The 22,096-nt window shown below is 40.8% G+C and overlaps 1 protein-coding gene and 1 pseudogene across 6 annotated transcripts in view; one reads left to right on the top strand and one right to left on the bottom strand.

The window, feature by feature from the left end:
* The window catches only part of Cgas (cyclic GMP-AMP synthase), a 70,607-nt gene that overhangs the window by 4,047 nt on the left and 44,464 nt on the right, over positions 1 to 22,096 (top strand). For all 6 annotated transcript variants that reach the window (XM_074079214.1, XM_074079208.1, XM_074079201.1 and 3 more), the window contains one exon: positions 4,272 to 5,065. In XM_074079214.1, the coding sequence (XP_073935315.1) occupies positions 4,292 to 5,065 (774 nt within the window). In that variant the 5' untranslated portion in view covers positions 4,272 to 4,291. The remainder of the gene's footprint in view (positions 1 to 4,271; positions 5,066 to 22,096) is intronic.
* On the bottom strand, positions 19,445 to 19,569 carry LOC141416564 (small nucleolar RNA SNORA8; annotated as a pseudogene).

Here is a 22,096-nt window from a genome sequence, read left to right as displayed (position 1 = left end):
AGTTCTAAGGAAATTGATTTCCACACTTCAACTTTCATTTTACTCTTCCATGAAACTGATCAGCTTGAGGGCAAGCTTGACTACTCAACAGTCCTGCTTCCATTTTACAAAAGAAAAATATACCTCTCTGGCATCCCATTTCAAACCAGGTCTCATTACTCTGGGGTGTTAAAAACCTGTTTTCTATAGTAGAGAAGGATATGTCCAAAAAACTGATCTCAGGGAAATTTTAAACAGTAATCAGATGGCAGAGCCAGTGTTGGGGGAACTGGGCATGTTTTCTTTTTCTGTATTTTAATGAGGTGAAGGGCAGGACTGGAAGTACGGAAGGGGAGTTTCAGTGGAAAGGGACTAACTTGAAAAGGAGGCCTGATGGAGTCAGATGACACCACATTTTCCCAGCATGTTTGCCTCATACCCTACCCCCAGTAGCTGGTAAGGGATCCTGGAAGGTACACAGGTTCAAGGAGAAACCATCTAGCAACACCAATGCCCACCACAGCCCAGCCCAGGGGGCAGCAAGAAGAACAATTGAGCAAGCAGGTGCTGACCATCTTTCTGCTCTGTCACTTTCTCTCCCTGCCCCTCCCCCACAGGTGCAACCCTCTAGGCTGGGAGTTTGGAGTGGATGTCAGGGGAAGGTGGGCTGGCCAGGGGTCAGAGTTTTGGTGGTATTCATCCATTCTGGGAAGGGCAGGGAAGAAGAGAAGTGAGGGGGGACGTTGTGGGCTGTACTGGTATATGGCATCTTGGCCCTGCCACCTTCTGGATAGCCTAACTGCTCATCTCTGTAAAGCACTCATGCTGTTCCCTTTTAAAATCATCAAGGGGGTCACTTTGGTCAACAGGACACCTTCAGAGGGGCTTGATCCATGGGGCTCCCATTGTGGGAATGTTATAGGAAACTTGTACAGAGACATGGGACTCTGAGGCAAGCAAGTAACACTTTATTGTGCCGGCACAGACTCAGTGGACTCATGTCCAAAGGCTGAGCCCTGAGAACACAGGGGTCTCACTTTATATATCCTTGCAAGCAGGTTACAGTGGCAAAAGGTAGGGTTTAGCCCATATATGATTACATGTACTCTGTTGGTTACTTCACCCTCAGTGCTATGTGACCTTCTTCACGTTTTAGATTTTTTTTTTTTTTTTTTGCAGTACTGGGGCTTGAACTCAGGGCCTTCACCTTGAGCCACTCCACCAGTCCTATTTTTGTGAAAGTTTTTTGAGATAGGGTCTCATGAATTATTTGCCTGGGCTGGCTTCAAACTGCGATCCTCCTGATCTCTGCCTCCTGAGTAGCTAGGAATACAGATATGAGTCACTGGTGCCTGACTATGTCTTGGATTTTTAAGTTTTATCTCTCTGCTATGCCATCCCTTCCTCCTTGCTACTTTGTCAGAATACCGTTCTGTCAGTTTCTCTTCTGGTCATTCTCCCTGCTACAGGAACACCTGGAAAGAGCAAGGGGAGCAGAAAAAAGGGGGGAAAAGGAAAGAAAAGTAACGGGAAAGTAAAAAAGTGTTTGGCATTTTTGTCCACTGACAGATTAAGGTTTAAACACAGTGTGACATCAGCATACAATGGAACATTTAGCCCTAAGAGGAAGAAAATGCTTACATATGTGACATGAATTTTTTTTAAATAACAGTCCTGAGGTCTTTTAATTTTTTTTTATACTTATTATGCTGAGTTCATAGGGAATTGCTTCCAGCAAACCAGGCTCCTGTTCAATGCTTGTTGCAAAGCATGCTTTTTTGGGTAGAGCAGTCTGCTGTGTTAGTTGAACCCAGGCACCTCTCCTGTTGGTTTCCTTCTTTTTCTCATCGTTTCCCTTTATGCATTTCAGAAAGCTATCTCAGCTCTTAGAGCACTTAATATGCTCAATACTGACATTAATTCTCTTGGGTGACATTGTAGACTCTTCCAAGTTTTGCTATGGTAGCATTTGTGAGACATTCCCTCCCCCCACCTGTTTTTTTTTTTTTTTTTTGTAGATTGAACAGGCCTCAAGCATGCCAGGCAAGAGTTCTACCAGTTGCATTATACTCCCAGCTCTTTTGTTTGTATTTTATTTTTGAGATAGGGCCCCAATAACGTTGCAAGGGCTGGCCTTAAACTTGGGATGCTCCTGCCTCCTCCTTCCAAGTAGCTGCGATTATAGGTGTGCACCAGCACAGTGGCTGTGGAGCTTCCTTTACAAACAGTACTCATTCATTCCCTTCTTACAGACTTGCATATGTGACCAAAGGAAAAAATCCATGCTTTCCACAAGGCCTAATGAACATATAATGGGTACCTCTCTTCATTCCCTTTGTGTTTGTTACTTTGGTAAATTACTGGAAGATGGTACTTCTGGCCAGTTATAAAAAGACAAATACTGTATGACTCCACTGAGTGAAGGGACTTAGAGCAGTCAATATCACAGATGGAAAGTAAAGTGGGGATTGTCAGAGACTGGGAGGAGGTAGAATTGCTTAATGGTTTCAGTTCTGCAAGATGAGTTCAGGAGATGTACAGTGGTGGTATTTGCACAACAATGTAAATGCACTTGTCACTAAACTGTATACTTAGAAATGGTTTAAATGTTCTAAAAAGTAATCAAGGCATTCTAAACCCAGAGGGTTCTCCTCTAATATGGATTTCTATAAAGGTGGATGTGTTATTTGGCCCAGGAATGGCTCCCCACTACTGGAAAGCCAGAACTCAGGAAACAAGAGTTTATGGGAAAGAAATTAGGTTTATTCAAGGGCTGGCCCTGAGGAGATGGAGGAGCTGTCATCCTCAAAGTTCCATCTTGGGGAACTCAGGTACAGGAAAGGACTTTCACAGGGAGGGAAAGAAGTCGCAGGTGGGAATGTGGAGGAAGGCTAGGTGCTGAGCGGAGTCTTCTCAACTAGTGTGTACTTCTTTTTTCCCTCTGGCCAGAACACTGCAATGGTCCTTGACCTCAAGAGGCTTGTGTAAATGTACACACTTTCTGCAAGCTAAACATCCTAGCAATGTTTAGTTGTTAGGATGATGCATAGGATTAAGGAATATGGAGGAGTGTTACACATTCTGATGTTAGCTGAAGGTCACCTGATTATGTTCTGGGTTCTGTAAATCTGAAGAAAGAGTATTTATGGGGCTGGTGGAGTGGCTCAACCTAGCCTGCCTAGCAAGTGTGAGGCCCTGAGTTCAAATCCCACTACTATTAAAAAAAGACATATTTAGCAGTTAATAATTTAGGCATGATTTCTTCAGGATTTTGTGTGTCAGGCAAAGGCAGGGGAAGCAAAAGTAACCCTGCCAAGAACAACTCCCAAAGAATTAGACACACAGAAGCTTGGCTTTCAAAATTGATGTTTGAAAGATACTCCAAAATCATAACAACCAGGCAGTATGGATGATGTAAATGATTAAGTGCATTCTTCTGACAGCTTTAGAGAAGAATGGGGGTAACTTATAGACAGGAACTTTAAAGCCCCTGCCTGTGAGGCTCTGAGTTTAAACCCCAGTCAGTACTGCCAGAAAAAAAAAAAAAAATCTCTAATTTAAAGATTGGAGATCGGGAGGATCCAGGTTCCAGGCCACAGAGCAAAAAGTTTGGAAACTTTTAGCACTGAATCAGTAAATGCTGACACAGGTGGCTGGCCCCTGTCACTCCCAGCTACCACAGGAAACCTAAATAACAAGGCCCAAGGTCCAGGCCGGCTGAGACCCCATCGAGAAATACAAAGACAAAAAGAGCTGGAGGCGTGGCTCAATTTGGCAAATACAAGACCCTGAATTCAAACCCCAGTACCACTTTTTTTTTAAGTCAAATAAAATGAACTATTTACTCCAGTTAGTCAATCTTCATCTTACTCTATCTTCCAAAGGTTGAATGTTTTGTATTTACCATTAAGAAAAACCCTTATATTAGCTTACACTGAAAAAGTTTGTCAACTTCAAATGTGCAGGAGTGTGTAGTTTTCCGAAACAATTTAGGCAGAATGCCAATAAGTTGATCATCGAGGTCCCCCAACGGTGTCTGGGCGTCTGTCTGTTCCGTGTGGCTCCGCTGGTCCGGAAGGGTGAGAAAATCGGCAGCCTCTGGCCAGGCGGGCGACCTGCGCGCCACTTCCCGGCAGGGGCGTGGCTCCGGCGACGCTCCGCGTGGGTTCTTAGAGCTGCCGGCTCCCGCGCCGCAGACGCGCAGTTCGCGCCACATTTTTTAAGTTTCATTTCCAGCGGTCACTACAAGTTCCTCTTCCCGTGGCCTTTTCTCGAAGTCGATTCTTCTTTAGGGGAACAGAGAACGTCAGCCATGGACCCTCGGCGCCGAAGGGCGACTCCGAGAACCTCGAAGGCGGGAGCTGCTACCCTCTGCGCATCTAGGCAGGGTGCGACGGGCGCCTCGAGAGCCCCGACACAGCCCAGCGAACTTCCGGCTGTCCCCCAACCCGACGCGGAAAAGTGCAGCCGGGCCAGGGGATCGCGATCCCAGCAGACCAAGAGCGCCCCGACGCAGCCCAGCGAACCTCCGGCTGCTCCCCAACCTGACTCAGGAAGGCGCGGCGGGGCCAGGGGGTCGCGATCCCAGCAGACCCAGGGCGCCCAGGACCCCCCGCAGAGCCCGGAGCGCGCGCCGAGCGGCCGGCAGAAGAAGGCAGCTCTGCGCCCCGAGGATGCGCAGCCCTCGAGCGCGCCCCGCGCGGCGGGAGTCCGGGCGCGGGCGGCACCCGCAGAAGAACCAGAGCCCCGCGCCGTACCCGGGCCGCCCCCCGCCGGGGCAGGATCCCGTCGCCAAGGAGGAGGGGCTGCCACTCGAGAACCGAGACCCCCGCCGGCGCCCAAGGAGGGGTCGGGCCGGGGCGCGTGGGAGCAGACCCCGAGTCTCGGCCTCAGCGAGGCGCCGCCAGGAGGCTGGAAGCTCCGGTCAGTGCTCGAGAAGTTGAGGCTAAAACGCCAGGAAATCTCAGCGGCCGCCGAGGTAGTGAACAGGGTCGTGGGCCACCTGCTGCGGAGGCTGCACAACTACGAGTCGGAGTTCAAGGGCGTCGCTCTGCTGCCCTCCGGGAGCTACTACGAGCGCGTGAAGGTGAGCGGCCCCCTACGCTCCCCACTCTCCTGGGCGTCCCCGCTTCCCCGGGCGCGGGGCGCCTCACTTCCCGGGCTCTCCTTCCTCAACGCCTGCCTGGGATTCCCCTTTTCCCCGGGGGCGGATCCCTCACTTTCCTTCGGTGGCCTGTGAACATGGTTCTCATTCAAATTGTTCGTTTATTCATCGGTACATCCAGGGATCAAACAGCAAACCGACGCTTTTTTTTTTTTGCTGTTTCGGGGTTTGAACTCACTGCTTTGAGCTTGCTAGGCAGGCTCTCTATCATTTGAGACACTCCTTCCAGCCCCAAACCATCTGATAATGATTGCCAGATGCTCTCAGGACACCGCTTTGGAGCCATTCAATTGTACAGATTCACTCATGCCAGCAGCTACTGCTATGCGAGGGTGATGTGGACCAAGATCATCAAGTGTTATGAAAAGGTGCCCCAAATTAATATATCTAAGAAACGTTTTCCTATGACGAAGACACCTGTACTCTACAGGAAAAGTATCTTCCATCTCCCGCCCCACATAAGGGCCCCATTCCCATTGGGACCGCTCTCCAGTTTTCTTTGTTTTGTTGAGGCGGTGGGTATTGAACCCAGGAACTCGTGCATGCAGTACTCTACCCCGGAGCTACTCCCCCAGCCCCTCTTTCCAAAATCTTATACAAATGTATATGTATATGGAAAGCTCACAGGGAGGGATTGAAAACAATTAAGGAAAAATTCTCACAGACACTAAAAAGCACACCTCCTAAATTCACATCTAATAGAATTGCTCTTGATATATTCCACAGCTCCATTTGTTTTCAAGTGATTGAATCATTATAGTAATCTTGTCACTATAAAATGAAGGTTGGGGAGTGAGTTCCTGACTCTTCCTTCCCTGACAAGTGACAGATTCCTTTACTGTGTTTTTGGTGTATTCAATCAGTTTTCTGAGACCAAGGCTATACACCTCCTTTTAATTTTGTGTAAAATCTTCCGTGTAGCACAAACAAAAATGGAGACTGGTAGCATATGTTCCTTAAGTAACCATAATTTATTTTAGAGTTATATATTGGCTTTATTCAACTAACTGCTCTCTTCTAGTAGGTGGATGATTGTAAAATCTAGACTTAAGGTTTTGGGATTATAAACTTTTTAAAAAATGTTTTTATTAGCTTATGTTAATTGTATGGGGGGGTTTCATTGTGACATTTACATATGTGCTTACAATGTGTCTTAATTGGATTCACCCCCTCCATCATTCTCCCTCATCCCCTCTTCCAGCATTATAAACATTTTTCATTTATGTGTTTACTTTCCTTTTAGGATTCTAAAGATCTTAAGAGACAGACTAAATACTGTGCATCTTTACTAAGTGTCAATACAGTCAAGGCTACAAATGAAAAATCAATGAGATCACCAAGAAAGAAAGTGTGATCTCTTCCAGACTTCTCAGGGGAGCAAATTCAGATTTAGTTCCCATGACAAGCACTTGGCCTGATACCTTCAATGGAGATTAAATCTTTCATATACTTTTTTCTTTTTGCAGGGATGGGGGTTGGAACACAGGACTTTGTGCTTGCAAAGAAAGCACTCTATGGCTTGAGCCACACCTCCACTTCATTTTGCTTTGGTTATTATGGCCTCGAACTCTTTGCTTGGGATGGCCTCGAACTGCTATCCTCTAGATCTCAGCCTCCCAAGTAGCTAGGATTATAAATGTGAGCCACTGGCGCCCAGCTCCCACCTAAGTTTCTTTTTTGTTTTTTAATTTCTTTTATTCATATGTGCATACAATGTTTGGGTCATTTCTCCCCCCTTCCCCCCCACCTTACCTCCTTGCTACCAGGCAGAAACTATTTTGCCCTTATCTCTAATTTTGTTGAAGAGAGAGTATAAGCAATAACAGGAAGGAGCAAGGGTTTTTGCTAGTTGAGATAAGGATAGTTATACAGGGAGTTGACTCGCATTGCTTTCCTGTACATATGTGTTACATTCTAAATTAATTGTTCTCGAACTAACCTTTTTTCTAGTTCCTGATCTCCTTCTCCTATTGGCCTCTGTCACTTTTAAGGTATCTGCTTTAGTTTCTCTGCATTGAGGGCAACAAATGCCATCTAGTTTTTTGGGTGTCTTACCTGTCCTCACCCCTCCCTTGTGTGCTCTCGCTTTATCATGTGATCAAAGTCCAGTCCCCTTGTTGTGTTTACCCTTGATCTAATGTCTGCATATGAGGGAAAACATACGATTTTTGGTATTCAGAATTGTTTTCTCCACTTCCATCCATTTACCAGCGAATGGTAACATTTCGTTCTTCTTCATGGCTGCATAAAATTCCATTGTGTATAGATACCACATTTTCTTGATCCATTCGTCAGTAGTGGAGCATCTTGGTTGTTTCCATAACTTGGCTATTGTGAATAGTGCTGCAATAACACATGGGTGTGCAGGTGCCTCTGGAGTAACCTGTGTCACAGTCTTTTGGGTATATACCCAAGAGTTGTATTGCTGGATCATATGGTAGATCAATGTTTAGATTTTTAAGAAGCCTCCAAATTTTTTCCCATATGATCCAGCGATGTTGCTTATACTCTTTCTTCAACAAAATTAGAGATAAGGGCAAAATAGTTTCTGCCTGGTAGCGAGGAGGTAAAGTGGGGAGAGGGACAGGGCGGAATGGGTGGTAAGGGAAGGGGTGGGGGCAGGGGGGGGAGAAATGACCCAAGCATTGTATGCACATATGAACAATAAAACAATAAAAATAAAAAAAAAAAGGGTTCCTTTTTCCCTGAATCCTCGCCAACACCTGTTGTTAGTGGTGTTGCTAATGATGCCTATTCTAACGGGTGAGGTGGAATCTTAGTGTGGTTTTAATTTGCATTTCCTTTATGGCTAGAAATGGTGAGCATTTTTTCATGTGTTTTTTGGCCATTTGAATTTCTTCTTTTGAGAAAGTTCTGTTTAGTTCACTTGCCCATTTCTTTATTGGTTCATTAATTTTGGGAGAGTTTAGTTTTTTAAGTTCCCTATGTATTCTGGTTATCAGTCCTTTGATGTGTAGCTGGCAAATATTTTCTCCCACTCTCTGGGTGGTCTCTTCAGTTTAGAGACCATTTCTTTTGTTGAGCAAAACCTTCTTAGTTTTATGAAGTCCCATTTATCTATGCTATCTCTTAGTTGCTGAGCTGCTGGGATTCCATTGAGAAAGTCCTTGCCTATACCTCTTAGTTCCAAATTATTTCCTACTCTTTCCTGTACCAACTTTAGAGTTTGGGATCTGATATCCATTTTGAGTTAATACTGGTATAGGGTGATAAGTGTGGATCTAGTTTCAGTTTTGTGCAGACTGCTAACCAGTTTTCCTAGCAGTTTTTGTTGAAGAGGCTGTCTTTTCTCCATTGTATGTTTTAACACCTTTGTCAAAGATAAGTTGGTTATAATTGTGTGGCTTCATATCTGGGTCCTCTATTCTGTTCCACTGGTCTTCGTGTCTGTTTTTGTTCATTACTATGCTGTTTTTATTGCTATTGCTTTGTAATATAGTTTGAAGTTGGGTATTGTGATACCTCCAGCATTGTTCTTTTTACTGAGTATTGCCTTGGCTATTCATGGTCTCTTGTGTTTCCAAATAAATTTAATGGTAGATTTTTCAATCTCTTTGATGAATGTCATTGGGATTTTGATGGGAATTGCATTAAACATGTAGATTGCTTTTGGGAGTATAGACATTTTTACTATGTGATTCTACAAATCAGTGAGCATGGGAGATCTCGCCACTTTCTATAGTCTTCCTCAATCTCTTTTTCCAGAAGTTTATACAAGAAAGTAGAGGTCATTCACATCCTTTGTTAAGTTTACTCCTAGGTATCTGATTTTTTTTTTGAGGCTATTGTAAATGGAATTGTTTTCACATATTCTTTTTTCTCAGCTTGTTCATTGTTAGTGTATAGAAATGCTAATGATTTTTCTATGTTGATTTTACATACTGCTACCTTGCTATACCTGTTGATGGTGTCTAGGAGCTTTTGAGTAGAGTTTTTTGGGTCTTTAAAGTATAGGATCATATTGTCTGCAAATAGGGATATTTTGACAGTTTCTTTACTTATTTGTATTCCTTTTATTCCTTCTTCTTGCCTACTTGCTCTGACAAAGAATTCCAGTACTATGTTGAATAGGAGTGGAGATAGTGGGCATCCTTGTCTCATTCCTGATTTTAGAGGGTATGGTTTCAGTTTTTCGCATTCAGTATAAGCTGGCTGTAGTTTTGTCATAAATAGTTTTTATAATGTTGAGGTACTTTCCTTCTATTCCTAGCTTTCTTAGAGCTTTTATCATGAAATGGTGTTGGATCTTATCAAAGGCTTTTTCTGCATCAATTGAGATGATCAAGAAGTTTTTGCCTTTGCTTCTGTTAATGTGGTGTAGTACATTTATTGATTTTCGTATGTTGAACCACCCCTGAATTCCTGGGATGAAGCCAACTTGATCTTTTTGATGTGTTGTTGAATTCGGTTGTCATTATTTTATTGAAGATTTTTGCATCAATGTTTATTAAGGAGATTGGCCTACAGTTCTCCTTTTTGGAGGTGCCTTTGCCTGGTTTTGGGATAAATGTAATACTGGCTTCATAAAATGTGTTAGGCAGTTTTCCTTCCATTTCTATTTCGTGGAACAGTTTAAGGAGAGTTGGTATTAGTTCTTCTTTAAATGTCTGATAGAATTTAGCAGAGAATCCATCAGGTCCTGGACTTTTCTTTTTGGGGAGACTCTTGATTGCTGCTTCAGTTTCATTTTGTGTTATAGATCTATTTAGGTAATTAATATCCTCTTGGTTCAGTTTTGAATGATCATAAGTATCTAGAAATCTGTCCATTTCTTCAAGATTTCCAAATATATTTGCATATAGGTTCTCCCATCCAAGTACTAACCAGGCCTGACCCTGCTTAGCTTCCGAGATGAGACGAGATCGGGCGCATTCAGGGTGGTATGGCTGTAGACTGCATATAGGTTCCCAAGTAGTCTCTGATGATTTCCTGGACTTCCATGGTGTTTGTTGTTATCTCCCCTTTTGCATTCCTGATTTTACTGATTTGGGTTTTTTCTCTCCTCATTTTAGCCACGTTTGCCAGGGGTCTATTGATCTTGTTTATATTTTCAAAGAACCAACTTTTTGTTTCATTAATTCTTTGTATGGTTTTTTTGGTTTCTATCTCATTGATTTCAGCTCTTATTTTTATTATTTCTCTCCTATTTGTTTTGGGATGTGCTTGTTCTTGTTTTTCTAGGAGTTTGAGATGTATCATTAGGTCATTGATTTGAGATCTTTCAGACTTTTTAATATATGCACTCATGGCTATAAACTTTCCTCTCAGGACTGCCTTTGCTGTTTCCCATAGGTTCCGGTAGGTTGTGTTTTAATTTTCATTGACTTTCAGGAACCTTTTAATTTCCTCTTTTATTTCATCAATGACCCATTGTTCATTAAGCAATGAGTTATTCAGCTTCCAGCTGTTTGCATGTTTTTTTGTCTTTATTTTTGTTGTTGAGTTCTAGTTTTATTGCATTGTGATCAGATAGAATGCATGGTATAATTTCTATTTTCTTATATTTGCTGAGGCTTGCTTTGTGCCCTAGGATATGATCTATTTTGGAGAAGGTTCCATGGGCTGCTGAGAAGAATGTATATTGTGTAGAAGTTGGATGAAATGTTCTGTAGACATCAACTAGGTCCATTTGATCTATGATATGTTTTAGATCTTGGATTTTTTTATTGATTTTTTGTTTGGATGACCTATCTATTGATGATAATAGGGTGTTAAAGTCTCCCATGACCACTGTGTTGGAGTTGATATATGTTTTTAGGTCCTTTAGGGTATGTTTTATGAAATTGGGTGCCTTGACATTGGGTGCGTATAGGTTGATAATTGTTATTTCCTTTTAGTCTATTTCCCTTTTATTAGTATGGAATGTCCTTCTTTATCTCGTTTGATCAATGTAGGTTTGAATTCTACTCTGAAATGAGTATTGCTATTCCTGCCTGTTTTCGGGGGCCATTGGCTTGGTAAATCTTCTTCCAGCCTTTCATCCTAAGCCTATGCTTATTTCTATCGATGAGATGGGTCTCCAGTAAAGAACAGATTGTTGGATCTTCTGTTTTAATCCAGTTTGTCAGGTGGTGCTTTTTGATGGGGGAATTAAGTCCGTTAACATTAAGTGTTAATACTGATAGGTATGTGGTGATTACTGTCATTTAGTTGTCTTAGTTGTTTGAGGGTTTGATTGTGTGTAGCTAACTTGATGTTACTCTCTACTTTCTTGCTTTTTCTTTTCCTGTAGTTTGGTACTGTCTGCCCTTTCATGGTTATGTTGGGTTTCACTTTCAGTCTGCAGAATCCCTTGAAGAATCTTTTGTAGAGGTGGCTTTGTGGTCATATATTGTTTTAGTTTCTACTTATCATATAAGACTTTTGTTGCTCCATCTATTTTGAATGAAGTTTTGCTGGGTAGAGTATCTAGGGTTGAAATTATTTTCATTCAGTGCCTGGAGGACCTCACCCCAAGCTCTTCTTGCTTTTAATGTTTCTGTTGAGAAGTCTGCTGTGATTTTGATGGGTTTACCTTTTTATGTTATTTGTTTTTTCTCTTTTACAGCCTTCAATATTATTTCTCTATTCTCTGTACTTGTTGTTTTAATGATAATATGTTATGGGTTAGTTCTATTTTGGTTAGATCTGTTTCATGTTCTGGAGGCTTCCTGTAGCCATATGGGCATAATTTTCTCTAGATTTGGGAAGTTTTCTGTTATTATTTTGTTGAATATATTACACATTCCTTTTTCTTGCACCTCTTCTCCTTCTTCAATGCCCATGATTCTCAGGTTTGGTCTTTTGATGGAGTCAGTAAGTTCTTGCATTTTGTTTTCACAGGTGTTGAGTTGTTTAACTAACAGTTCTTTGGTTTTTCCTTTAATTACCATTTCATCTTTGAGTTCTGAGATTCTGTCTTCTGCTTGTTCTAGTCTGCTGGATTGGCCTTCCATTTTGTTTTGCATTTCTGTTTGGTTCTTTTTCTGAGGTTTTCCATATCCTGAGTCCCTTCCTCTTTAGTATTGTCTATTTTTGTCCTGAGTTCATTTGTCTCTTTATTTATCGTGTTCTTTTTTTCATTTTGGAGTTTATACAGTGCTTCTATAATTTCTTTTATTTGTTCTTATGCTTTCTCAAGTTCTCTATTTTTGTTGTCTTAGAACTTCTTGATTGTCTCTTGTACATTTTGGTTGACCACATTCAGTATCATCTGTATAAAATTCTCATTGATTACTTGTAGGATTTCTTCTTTCATTGGGTTCTTTGGCATAGTTTATCTTCATTTTGTTGGAGTCTGGATCTGGGTATCTGATTTCTCCATTTCCCTCTGGTTCCTGTACTAATTTATTATTGGGGGGAAATGGTTTCCTTCTTTTTTCCATCTTCTCATCAGTGCCCTTGCTACTGTTATTGTCCCTGTACGGTGTGTAATTCAGTATTGTCTAGCTTATAATTGTAATGATGGTGATATCTAGAATGGAAGGGTGAGGGGAGAAGGAAAGCAAAGAAGGTAAATAAAAAGGGGGAAAAAAAAACAGAGCCAAAGAAATAAATGGGGAGAGATAGTGTACTAATCAATGGTGAGCTAAACAGGCATTAGAGAGAGAGGGAGAGCATTAAAAAAAAAAAAATCCCCAAGTTCAAATGCAATAAAATTTCGTTCTTAATAGTTTTGGTGGTAGTCTTTCAACACCAAGACCTGGTGTTGGTGTCTGAATAGTAGTTCTGTCATTGTCTCATCAAAGGAAAAAAAAAAAAAAGGAGTCTGGAGACAGCTTTGTGAATGTCTGTCTAGGCTGGCTCACCTGCCACCTACTGTCAGCCAGCTGCTGCTGCAGGCTTTATTTATCGCAGATTTCAGGAATGAGCTTTACACTCACCTAGCCCCACAGGCTTTGTTTATTTAGAGTTCTCCTGGATGCATGCCCTTTTTGTTTTCTCCAGTATACAGGCCTACCCACCTATTGCAGTTGCAGTCCTTCTTTATTTAGAGTTCACGTGGGGATGCGCCCCCCCCTTCACTCTCCAGTGGAGCGTGCCACACTTCAGCCTCTGTTTCAAGCCTTCCCCTCTCCAAGCACACTGGGGGAGGTAGCGCTACACCCGCCTTCTCCTGCCGACTTGTTTACTTACAGTTCCATGAGGGAGTGCCCTCACCCACTCGCAGGAGCTCAGGGCGCCCTACCCTCTTTGCTACGTGTCTTTTTTTTTCAGCTGCTGGTTTATTATTCAGTTTGTTTTTTTCCTTTTTTTCCCTAGGTGGGGGTCAGTCTGACCAGAGGACTATGCTGATTTGTCCCAGGGTTCTCTATGGGAGTACCGTGTGCCGCTTAGCTCACCTGGTGGTCTGCTTCACCCAAGCAGGGTAGAAGCTGGTGTCTGGTGGTGCTGGAGCCCTCCTGGTTTCTCTGTTTAACATGGAGTGGGGATGCTATGCATGGGCTGGGGGTGTGGAGGAGGCGGAGTTTTGCCTGTTCTTGGAATCTCTCCCACCTAAGTTTCTTGAAACCAGGTGAGCAAAGCTTTTATCAGACTGTGACTTGAGCATGATTTTTACCACATAAATGTCAATTTAGTTGAACTGCATAAAGGTGCAAAGCAAACAGGAAGATATTAGAACTAAAGGACAAGACATTTAGAGAAATCTCCAATAAAACGACTCTCTTTTTAAAAATCACGTTGATGATGGTTGACAGAGTGGCTCAAGTGGTAGAGTGCGTGCCTAGGAAGCATGAGGCCCAGAGTTCAAATCCCAGTACCACCAAAAAAAAAATCATGCTGATGAAAAGAAATTCATTGAACTGTGTTTCGTTTAAAATACGTAGCTGAGCATGGTGGTACATACCAATAGTCCCAGCTAATTGGGAGGCAGGAGGTCACTTAAGTCCAGGGGTTTGAGACCAGCAGGGGCAATATAGCAAGATCCTCATCTCAAAATCTTGGTTTTCTGAGCCGGGTGCCGGTGGCTCATGCCTGTAATCCTAGCTACTCAGGAGGCAGAGATGAGGAGGATTGTGGTTGGAAGTCAGCCCCAGGCAATTAATTCCGCGGGACCCTATCTCAAAAATACCTAACATAAGAAAGGGCTGGTGGAGTAGCTCAAGGTGTAGGCCCTGAGTTCAAGCCCCAGTACTGCAAAAAAAAAAAAGACATTAAAAAACTTGGTTTTCTTTTTCTTGCTTCTTTCCTTCCTCCCTCCCTCCTGCCACCCTCCTTCCTTCCTTCCTTTCTTTTGGTGGTACTGGGGTTCAAGCTCAGGACTTTGCACTTGCAAAGCAGGTGCTCTCCCAGTTGAGCCACACTTAAAGACCATTTTGCTCTGGTTATTTTGGAGATGGAGTCTCTTGGCCTATTTGCCTGGACTGGCTTTGAACTGTAGTCCTCCTGATCTAGCCTTCCAAGTAGTTGTGATTTACTGGGGTGAGCCTCTGCACCAGGCTGTTTCTTTTTCTCTTTTCTTTTTTTTCTTTTGAGACAGGGTTCACTGGCTTCACACTCATTACATAGTCCAAGCTGAGCTTGAACTCATAATCCTTCTATTTCTGCCTCCCAAGCATTGGGATTACTACATGTGCCACCTTGCTTGGCCTTGAACCTCAAAATTGGGTTCTAAAAAGCTCTGTATTTGGTGAGAGCATGGACAAAATAAACTTCTCAATAATTTATTTACATGATTCCCTATTGACAGAGTTTTCATGGTATATTTTATTGTGATAAATTCTAGGTGAAAATCTTCAGAATGTGTAGGAAAAATATTCCTTGAGGAACTGTCTAGTCCTTAACACGTGTGTGTGTGTGTGTGGCAGGGTCTTTTTTTTATTGGCATGTAATAGTTGTACAGGAGGTATACATTACGACATTTATATATGTGCCTACAATATATCTTATTAGATTCACCCCCCCATCATTCTTCTTCATCCCCCCTCCCCTCTTCTTAGCACAATTTCAACAGGTTTCACTGTTCTATTTTCATACGTGAATACAAAACATATCCACCGTATTCACTCTCACTCATCCTCTCTTTATGCCCTCACCCCCTCCCACTGGAACCTATCTTTGGATGGGACCTGTTTTACCTTTTTGTTTTTCTTTTTTTTTAAAGTATTATATTGATGGTTCAAGGGGGTTTTGCCTTGGCATTTCACATATGTATATATTGTGTTTAAATCAGATCAACCCCCTCTATTTCTCTCTCTCTCTATGGCCCTGCTCCCGTTACTCAACAACTTACAGTGCATGAGGCTGACCTCAAGCTCACTCTGTAGTCCAGGCTGGCCTTGAAATAAAAACCTACCTCAGCCTCCTAACATAATGTTTTTATCCTAGATGTTAATGTACTTTACTATTTTTATAGTTGAGACTGAGTGAAAAAAGTATATAGAAATAAGCCAGGTATCGGTGGCTCACTCCTGTAATCCTAGTTACTTAGGAGGCAGAGATTAGGAGGATCAGGGTTCGAAGCCAGCTGAGGCAAATAGTTGATGAGAAAAAAACCCTTCAAGAAAAAGGGCGGGTGGAGTGACTCAGGTGGCTCAAACCCCAGTACCTCAAAAAAAGAAAAAGCTAAATAAAAATAAACTGTAATGTTTTTATATAATAATATATAAAAAAAGTAAAAAGAAGGAAAAACTATAGCAGCATTCAACATGAATGAAATCCAAAAATAATGTTGAATAGATAAAAACCCATGGCAAAAGAATATATACAGCCAATGCAACAAGGCAAGAAAATAGGAAAAGAAGTCAAATTATTCCTATTTGCAGATGATAAGATCCTATAACTATAAAAGTCCATAAAGACTCCAGCCAAAAAAAAGATAAAGAACTCTTATATTTGGTAAACACTTCTAGCAAAGTAGCAGGATATAAAATCAGCATGCAAAAATCAGTGGCTTTTTAATATATTAACAATGAACAGGCTGAGAAAGAAATCAGGAAAACAATCCCATTCACACCAGCCTCAAAAAAACTCCCCCCTCATTCAATGCAGTCTCATTTGTTAATTCTTTTTATTTTTATTCTTGTTTTATTAGTTACATTACTTTTCTTGTGGGACTGGGGTTTGAACTCAGGTCCTTCTGCTTGCTAGGCAGGCGTCTACCAATTGAGCCACTCAGTCCCCAGTTGTCAATTCTTGCTCTTATACCTTGGGGAGTTAGAGTCCTATTCAGGAAATAATTACCTATGCCTGTATCTTCCATGGTTTTTCCCTATAGTAATTTCAAAGTTTCAGTTTCAAATTAATCAATTTGGAATTGATTTTTGTAGAGGGTGAGAGGTTCAGTCTTCTGCATGCTGATAACCAGTTTTCCCAGAATCATTTTTTGAAGAGGCTGTCTTTTCTCCAGTGTATGTTTTGATGCCTTTGTCAAAGATCAGATGGCAGTAACTGATTTTAATTCTGGGTCTTCTCTTTCATTGGTGTTCATGTCTGTTTATATGCCAGTATCATGCTGTTTTTGTTACTGTGGCTCTGTAGTATAACTTGAAGTCTGGTGTTGTTCTGTTTGCTCAGGATTACTTTTGCTCTTTGGGACCATTCATGCTTCCATATGAATTTTAGGATTGAATTTTAAAATTTCTGTGAAGAATGACATTAGAATTTTGATAGGCATTTCATTGAATCTGTAAATTGGTTTTGGTCTTATAGCCATTTTCTTGATTTTAATCCTGCCAATCCATAAACATGGGACTGGACAGATTTCTGTACATCAAAACCATTACCAGAATCAATAGACAACTCACTGAATGTGAAAATCTTTTCTAGCTATTCAACAGAAAGGATTAATATACAAATTGCTCAAAAAACTAAACAGCAAAAGAATAAACAATCCAATTAATAAAGGGGCAAATGAATTGGACAGTTCTCAGAAGAAAGACAAACAAATATATTTATATATTTAACAAATACATGAAGAAATGTTCAACATCCTTATCCATAAAGAAAATGCCAGCTGGGCACTGGTGGCTCACACCTATAATCCTAGCTAATCAGGAGGCAGATATCAGGAGGATTCAAATTCAAAGCCAGCCCAGGCAAATTGTTCCTCAAGACCCTATCTTGAAAATACCCATCACAAAAAAGGACTGGTAGAGTGGCTCAAGTCATAAGAGTACCTGCCTAACAAGCATGAGGCCCTGAGCTCAAACCCCATTGCTGCCAACCCCCCCACCCCACCCCAAAAATAAAACCACTTTAGGATTCCATCTCACACCAGTCAAAATGACTATCATCAAGAAGACAAAACAAATGCTGGCCAGGATGTGGTGAAAAAGGAATGGTACTATTGGCAGGAATATAAGCTTGTGCAACCACTATGGAAAACAGTATGGAGGTTCCTCAAAAAACTAAAAATAGACCTATCTTATGACCCCACCATATCATTCTTGGTCATATATCCAAAGAAGTGTAAATCAATATACAAGAGAGATACCTGCACACCCATGTTTATTGCAGCTCTGCTCACAATAGCTAAACCATAGGGTCAGCGAGGTGCCTAACAACCAATGAGTGAATAAAGAAAATACGAGATATATAGCATGGAATATCACTCAGCCATAAAGAAAAATGAAATTATGTCATTTGCAGAAAAACGGATGGATCATCATGCTGAGTGAGATAAGCCAAGATCGGAAAACCAGATACCACATGTTCTTGCTCCTCTGTGGAATGTAGATCTAAATGATGATGATGATAATAAGGGGACATGGTGTGAAAACGGGGTGGTCTGGGGGATGCTCTGAGAAGGAAGGGGAAAGGAAAGGATACTGAGGGGTGAGGAGGATCAAATTGCACTTCATATATACGTATGAGGACAGCATAATAAAACCAATCAAATACTGCTTGAAAAAGGAGTGAGGAGAGAGAGGGAATGGGAGCGCACTGGAGGGGGGTGAACTTTTTCAAAGTACACTATATACATGTGTGGAATTACCACCTTGAAGTCCCCTTCTAACATTAGCATATACTAGTTCCAAAATATAATGAAAGTGTTAAAAATGAGAAAAAAAGCCCCTAGGAACAAACCTAACCATGTAGGTGAAAAACCTTTACAATGAAAACTATAAAAAACTGAAGACAGAGTTCCTGCCTAGCACGTGCACAGCCCTGAGTTCAAACCCCAGAACTGCCAAAAAAACAAAACCAAAATGAACAAACAAAAAAATCTTGAAGGAACAAATTGAAGAAGACACTAGAAGATGGAAAGAACTCCCATGTTCATGGATGAACAGAACTAGTATTGTGAAAATCGTCATATTACCCAAATGATCTATAGATTCAGTACAATCTCCATCAAAATTCCAATGATATTCTTAATAGAACTAGAAAAAATATCTTAAAATTTATATGGAAGCACAAATGATTTCAAATAGCCAAAACAAATCTTGAGCAAAATGAGCAATGCTGGAGTTACCATACCTAATTTCAAATTATGCTACAGAGCCATAATAACAAAAAATGGCATAGAACTGCACAAAAATCACAGTGCAATTGAATAGAATACAGAGCACAGAAATAAAGCAAACACACGTACCAGAGAAAAGTCAGCCTATTCCACAGACGGTGCTGGGAAAACTGGATATCCACATGTAGAGATCAGAAACTAGACTCCCCTATCTCTCACCCTGTACAAAAACCAATTTAACATGGATCAAAAGCTTTTTACATGTTTATTTAAAGAGTTTCACTACACACCAGGGTCAACATAGTTCTTCTAAAACTGAAGTTCAAGATTCAATTTCTCTTCAAGATAACGCTTTTTTTTTTGGCAGTATTAGAGCTTGAACTGAGGGTTTACACCTTGATCCACTCCACCAGTCCTTTTTTGGTGATTTTTTTTTGAGATAGGGTCTCACCAGCTATTTGCCTGGACTGGCTTTGAACCATGATCCTCCTGATCTCTGCCTCCTGAGTAGCTAGGATTACAGGTGTGAATCACCAGTGCCCACCAAGATCACGCTTTTTAAAGGAACTGATGCTTAATCCAGTGTACTACCAGCCCACAATTATTGTATTTGGGCTTCTTTTATTTCCACTTGAATTTTTACTTGCTATCTCCACTTTAATTATCTCCATTTGAATTATTACTGCACTTGAATTCCAGAATTAGGTTACTGATGACAGCTTCATAGATCTCTATCTGAGGTCTTTGGGATCTAATTTCTTCAAACAATTTATTTTGAATCATTTTTATATTGTATGGATCTGCCTGGTTTTCAGCTGCTGAACCCTAGAAAAAGAAAAGTGTTTTCTATTTATGACTGTATCAACCTGAACTAATATAAGAAACTATAAAAATAAGGTATCAATAGAAATACCAGGTTTAACCTGCACAAAAGTCAAGAAAATGAATGATGCCTGATACTGAATTTCTGTCACACTGTCCTTTGAACACATCTGGCTCAAAGACCCGAAACTTTGAAACTAGTAGAGGAAAACATTTAAAAATATATGAAACTGCTTATTTTTTATTTTGATGATACAGAGGGTTGAACTAAGGTCCTTGCACTTACTACATAGACAGTCTACAGCTTGAACCACTCTGCCAGTCCTTTTGTGTTGGTTATTTTTGAGATAGGTTCTTGCTTTATGACTGGGCCAGCCTGGACCATGATCCTATTTACGCTCTTCTGTGTAGCTGAGGATGACAGGCACCACCATACCCAGCCCCACTGACTGATACCGAATCTCACATACTTTTTGCATGGATTGGCCTCGAACCATAATCCTCCAGATCTGTGCCTCCTGAATACAGCCTTGAGCCACCCCACCTGGCTTAGGCAATGACTTTGAAGAAGACTCCAATAGCTCAGGAAATAAGAGCAAGAAATGATAAAAAGGATTGCATTAAATTAAAGTTTCTGTACAATACAGGAAACAATTACCAGAGTAAAGAAACAACCTGCAGAACAGGAGATAATCTTTGCCAGCTATTCATCTAATAGGGGATAAATATCTAGAATATAGATGTCTATGTGGTAAGTGCAAGGACCTTAGTTCAACCCCCGTAACTCAAAAAAACATCAGGCTGGGCACCTGTGGCTTATGCCTGTAATCCTAGTTACTTGGGAGGCTGAGATTGTGAGGATGCAGTTCAAGGCCAGCCCTGGCAAATACTTCGTGAGATCCCCATCTCCAAAATAATTAGACCAAAATGGACTAGAGAGTGACTCAAGTGGTAAAGTGCCTGCTTTGCAAATATGAAGCCCTGAGTTCAAACTCCAGTTCCACCAAAAAAAATATATATATACCAAAGGAACAAATAACCTAATCAGTAAATTAAAAATTGAATTGGATCCATCAAAAGAAGCACAATAAATACATGAAAGAGTGTTCAACATGTTTAACTATTAGAGAAATGCAAATAAAAATTACATTAAATTCCATCTCAACTGAGTCAGAATGGCTATCCATTAAGAAAACAAACAAGAAATGCTGGCAAGGATGCAGTGAGGGTACAGGGTAGAAACCCTTATCTGCTGTTGGTGGGAATGTAAATTAGTGCAGCCCCTGCAGAGATCAGTATGAAATTTCCTCAAAAAATTAAAAACAGAACTATTGTATGATTCAGCTGTACCACTCTTGGGTATATACTCAAAGGAATCGAAGTCAGCAGACAATAGAGACACCTGGACATCCATGTTTACTGCAGCACTATTCATAATAGTCAAGTTATGGAATCAGCCTAGCGTCCGACAACTAATGAATGGATAAAGCAAATGTGTATGTATACACAATGGATGGTTTTTTTGGGGGTAATTAAGCATTTCTTTATTTTATTTTTTGTGTGAATTAAATATTTTAAAGAACATTTTGGTTAGCATGTATTATTTGTACAGGGGATTTACTGTGACATTTCCATATATGTTTACAATGTACCTTGGTTAGGTTCATCCCCACCGTCATTCTCCCTCATCCTCCCCCCTACTTAAAATGATTTTGACAGGTTTCAGTGTTCTATCTTCATACAAGTATATAAAGTACATCAACCATATTCACCCTCCTTTACCCTCTCTATTCCCCCTCCCTTTTTTATTCTTCCCATAATAGGATCTGTTTACATTCATTATTGAGGTATATATTCATAGTTCAAAGGGGTGTGCCATGGTATTTCACCAGTGAACATATTGTACTTGATTAGTCTAACCCCTTACAATGGTTTTATTCAGCCATAGAGAAGAATGAAATTATGTTGTTTTTAGGAAAATGGATGGAACTGGAGATTATCATGTAAACCAGACTCAGAAAGGGAGCTATCATATGTTATCTCTCACATGCAGAATCTAGAACTTTTAAAAAAAAGATGTTAAAGTAGAAAATGACTATTTGGGAAGAAGGAGACCAGCTGGAGTGGGGACAGGGAATGAGAGAGGAAAATAGCAGGTGGATTTGATGGTTCCCGCCTGTGTTCTGAACAAGTACATCATGTACAGGTATGAAAATGCCACAATGAAGCCCATTATTTTGTACAATTAGTACACACTAATAATAAAAGGAAAATAAATGGTACTGGGTCATGAGCCCTGATCCCTGTTGTACACTAAGATTAGTTGGAGATGTAACATAGACTAATGGTGATGAAAGCATGGGAAACATCTCTATAATCTTGGGGTAATGCAAATATTTCAAAACAGGACACTGATGTTGCCAAACATAAATGATAGATAAATTGGACTCCATTAGAATTAAGAACTTCCATTCATCAAAAGACACCACTGAAGAGTGAAAACACTAGCTACAACTAGAGAAAGATATTTGTAATTTATGTATGTATTTGACAAGTGATTCTTACAAATCAATGTGAAAAAGATAAACCAATTTAAAATCGGGCAAAGAAACAGCTTCAATTAGCAACCTAAATAGCAATAAACACGAAAGATTTATCATTAATCATCAGGAAAATACAAATTAAAGCTATGATGACATCCTGCTACACACCTGCTCACTAGA

The sequence above is a fragment of the Castor canadensis genome, chromosome 1 (genome assembly GCF_047511655.1).
Source record: "Castor canadensis chromosome 1, mCasCan1.hap1v2, whole genome shotgun sequence".
Taxonomy (NCBI): Eukaryota; Metazoa; Chordata; class Mammalia; order Rodentia; family Castoridae; genus Castor; species Castor canadensis.
The sequence above is the reverse complement of the archived record's forward strand: the minus strand, read 5'-3'. Positions and strand labels throughout refer to the sequence as shown.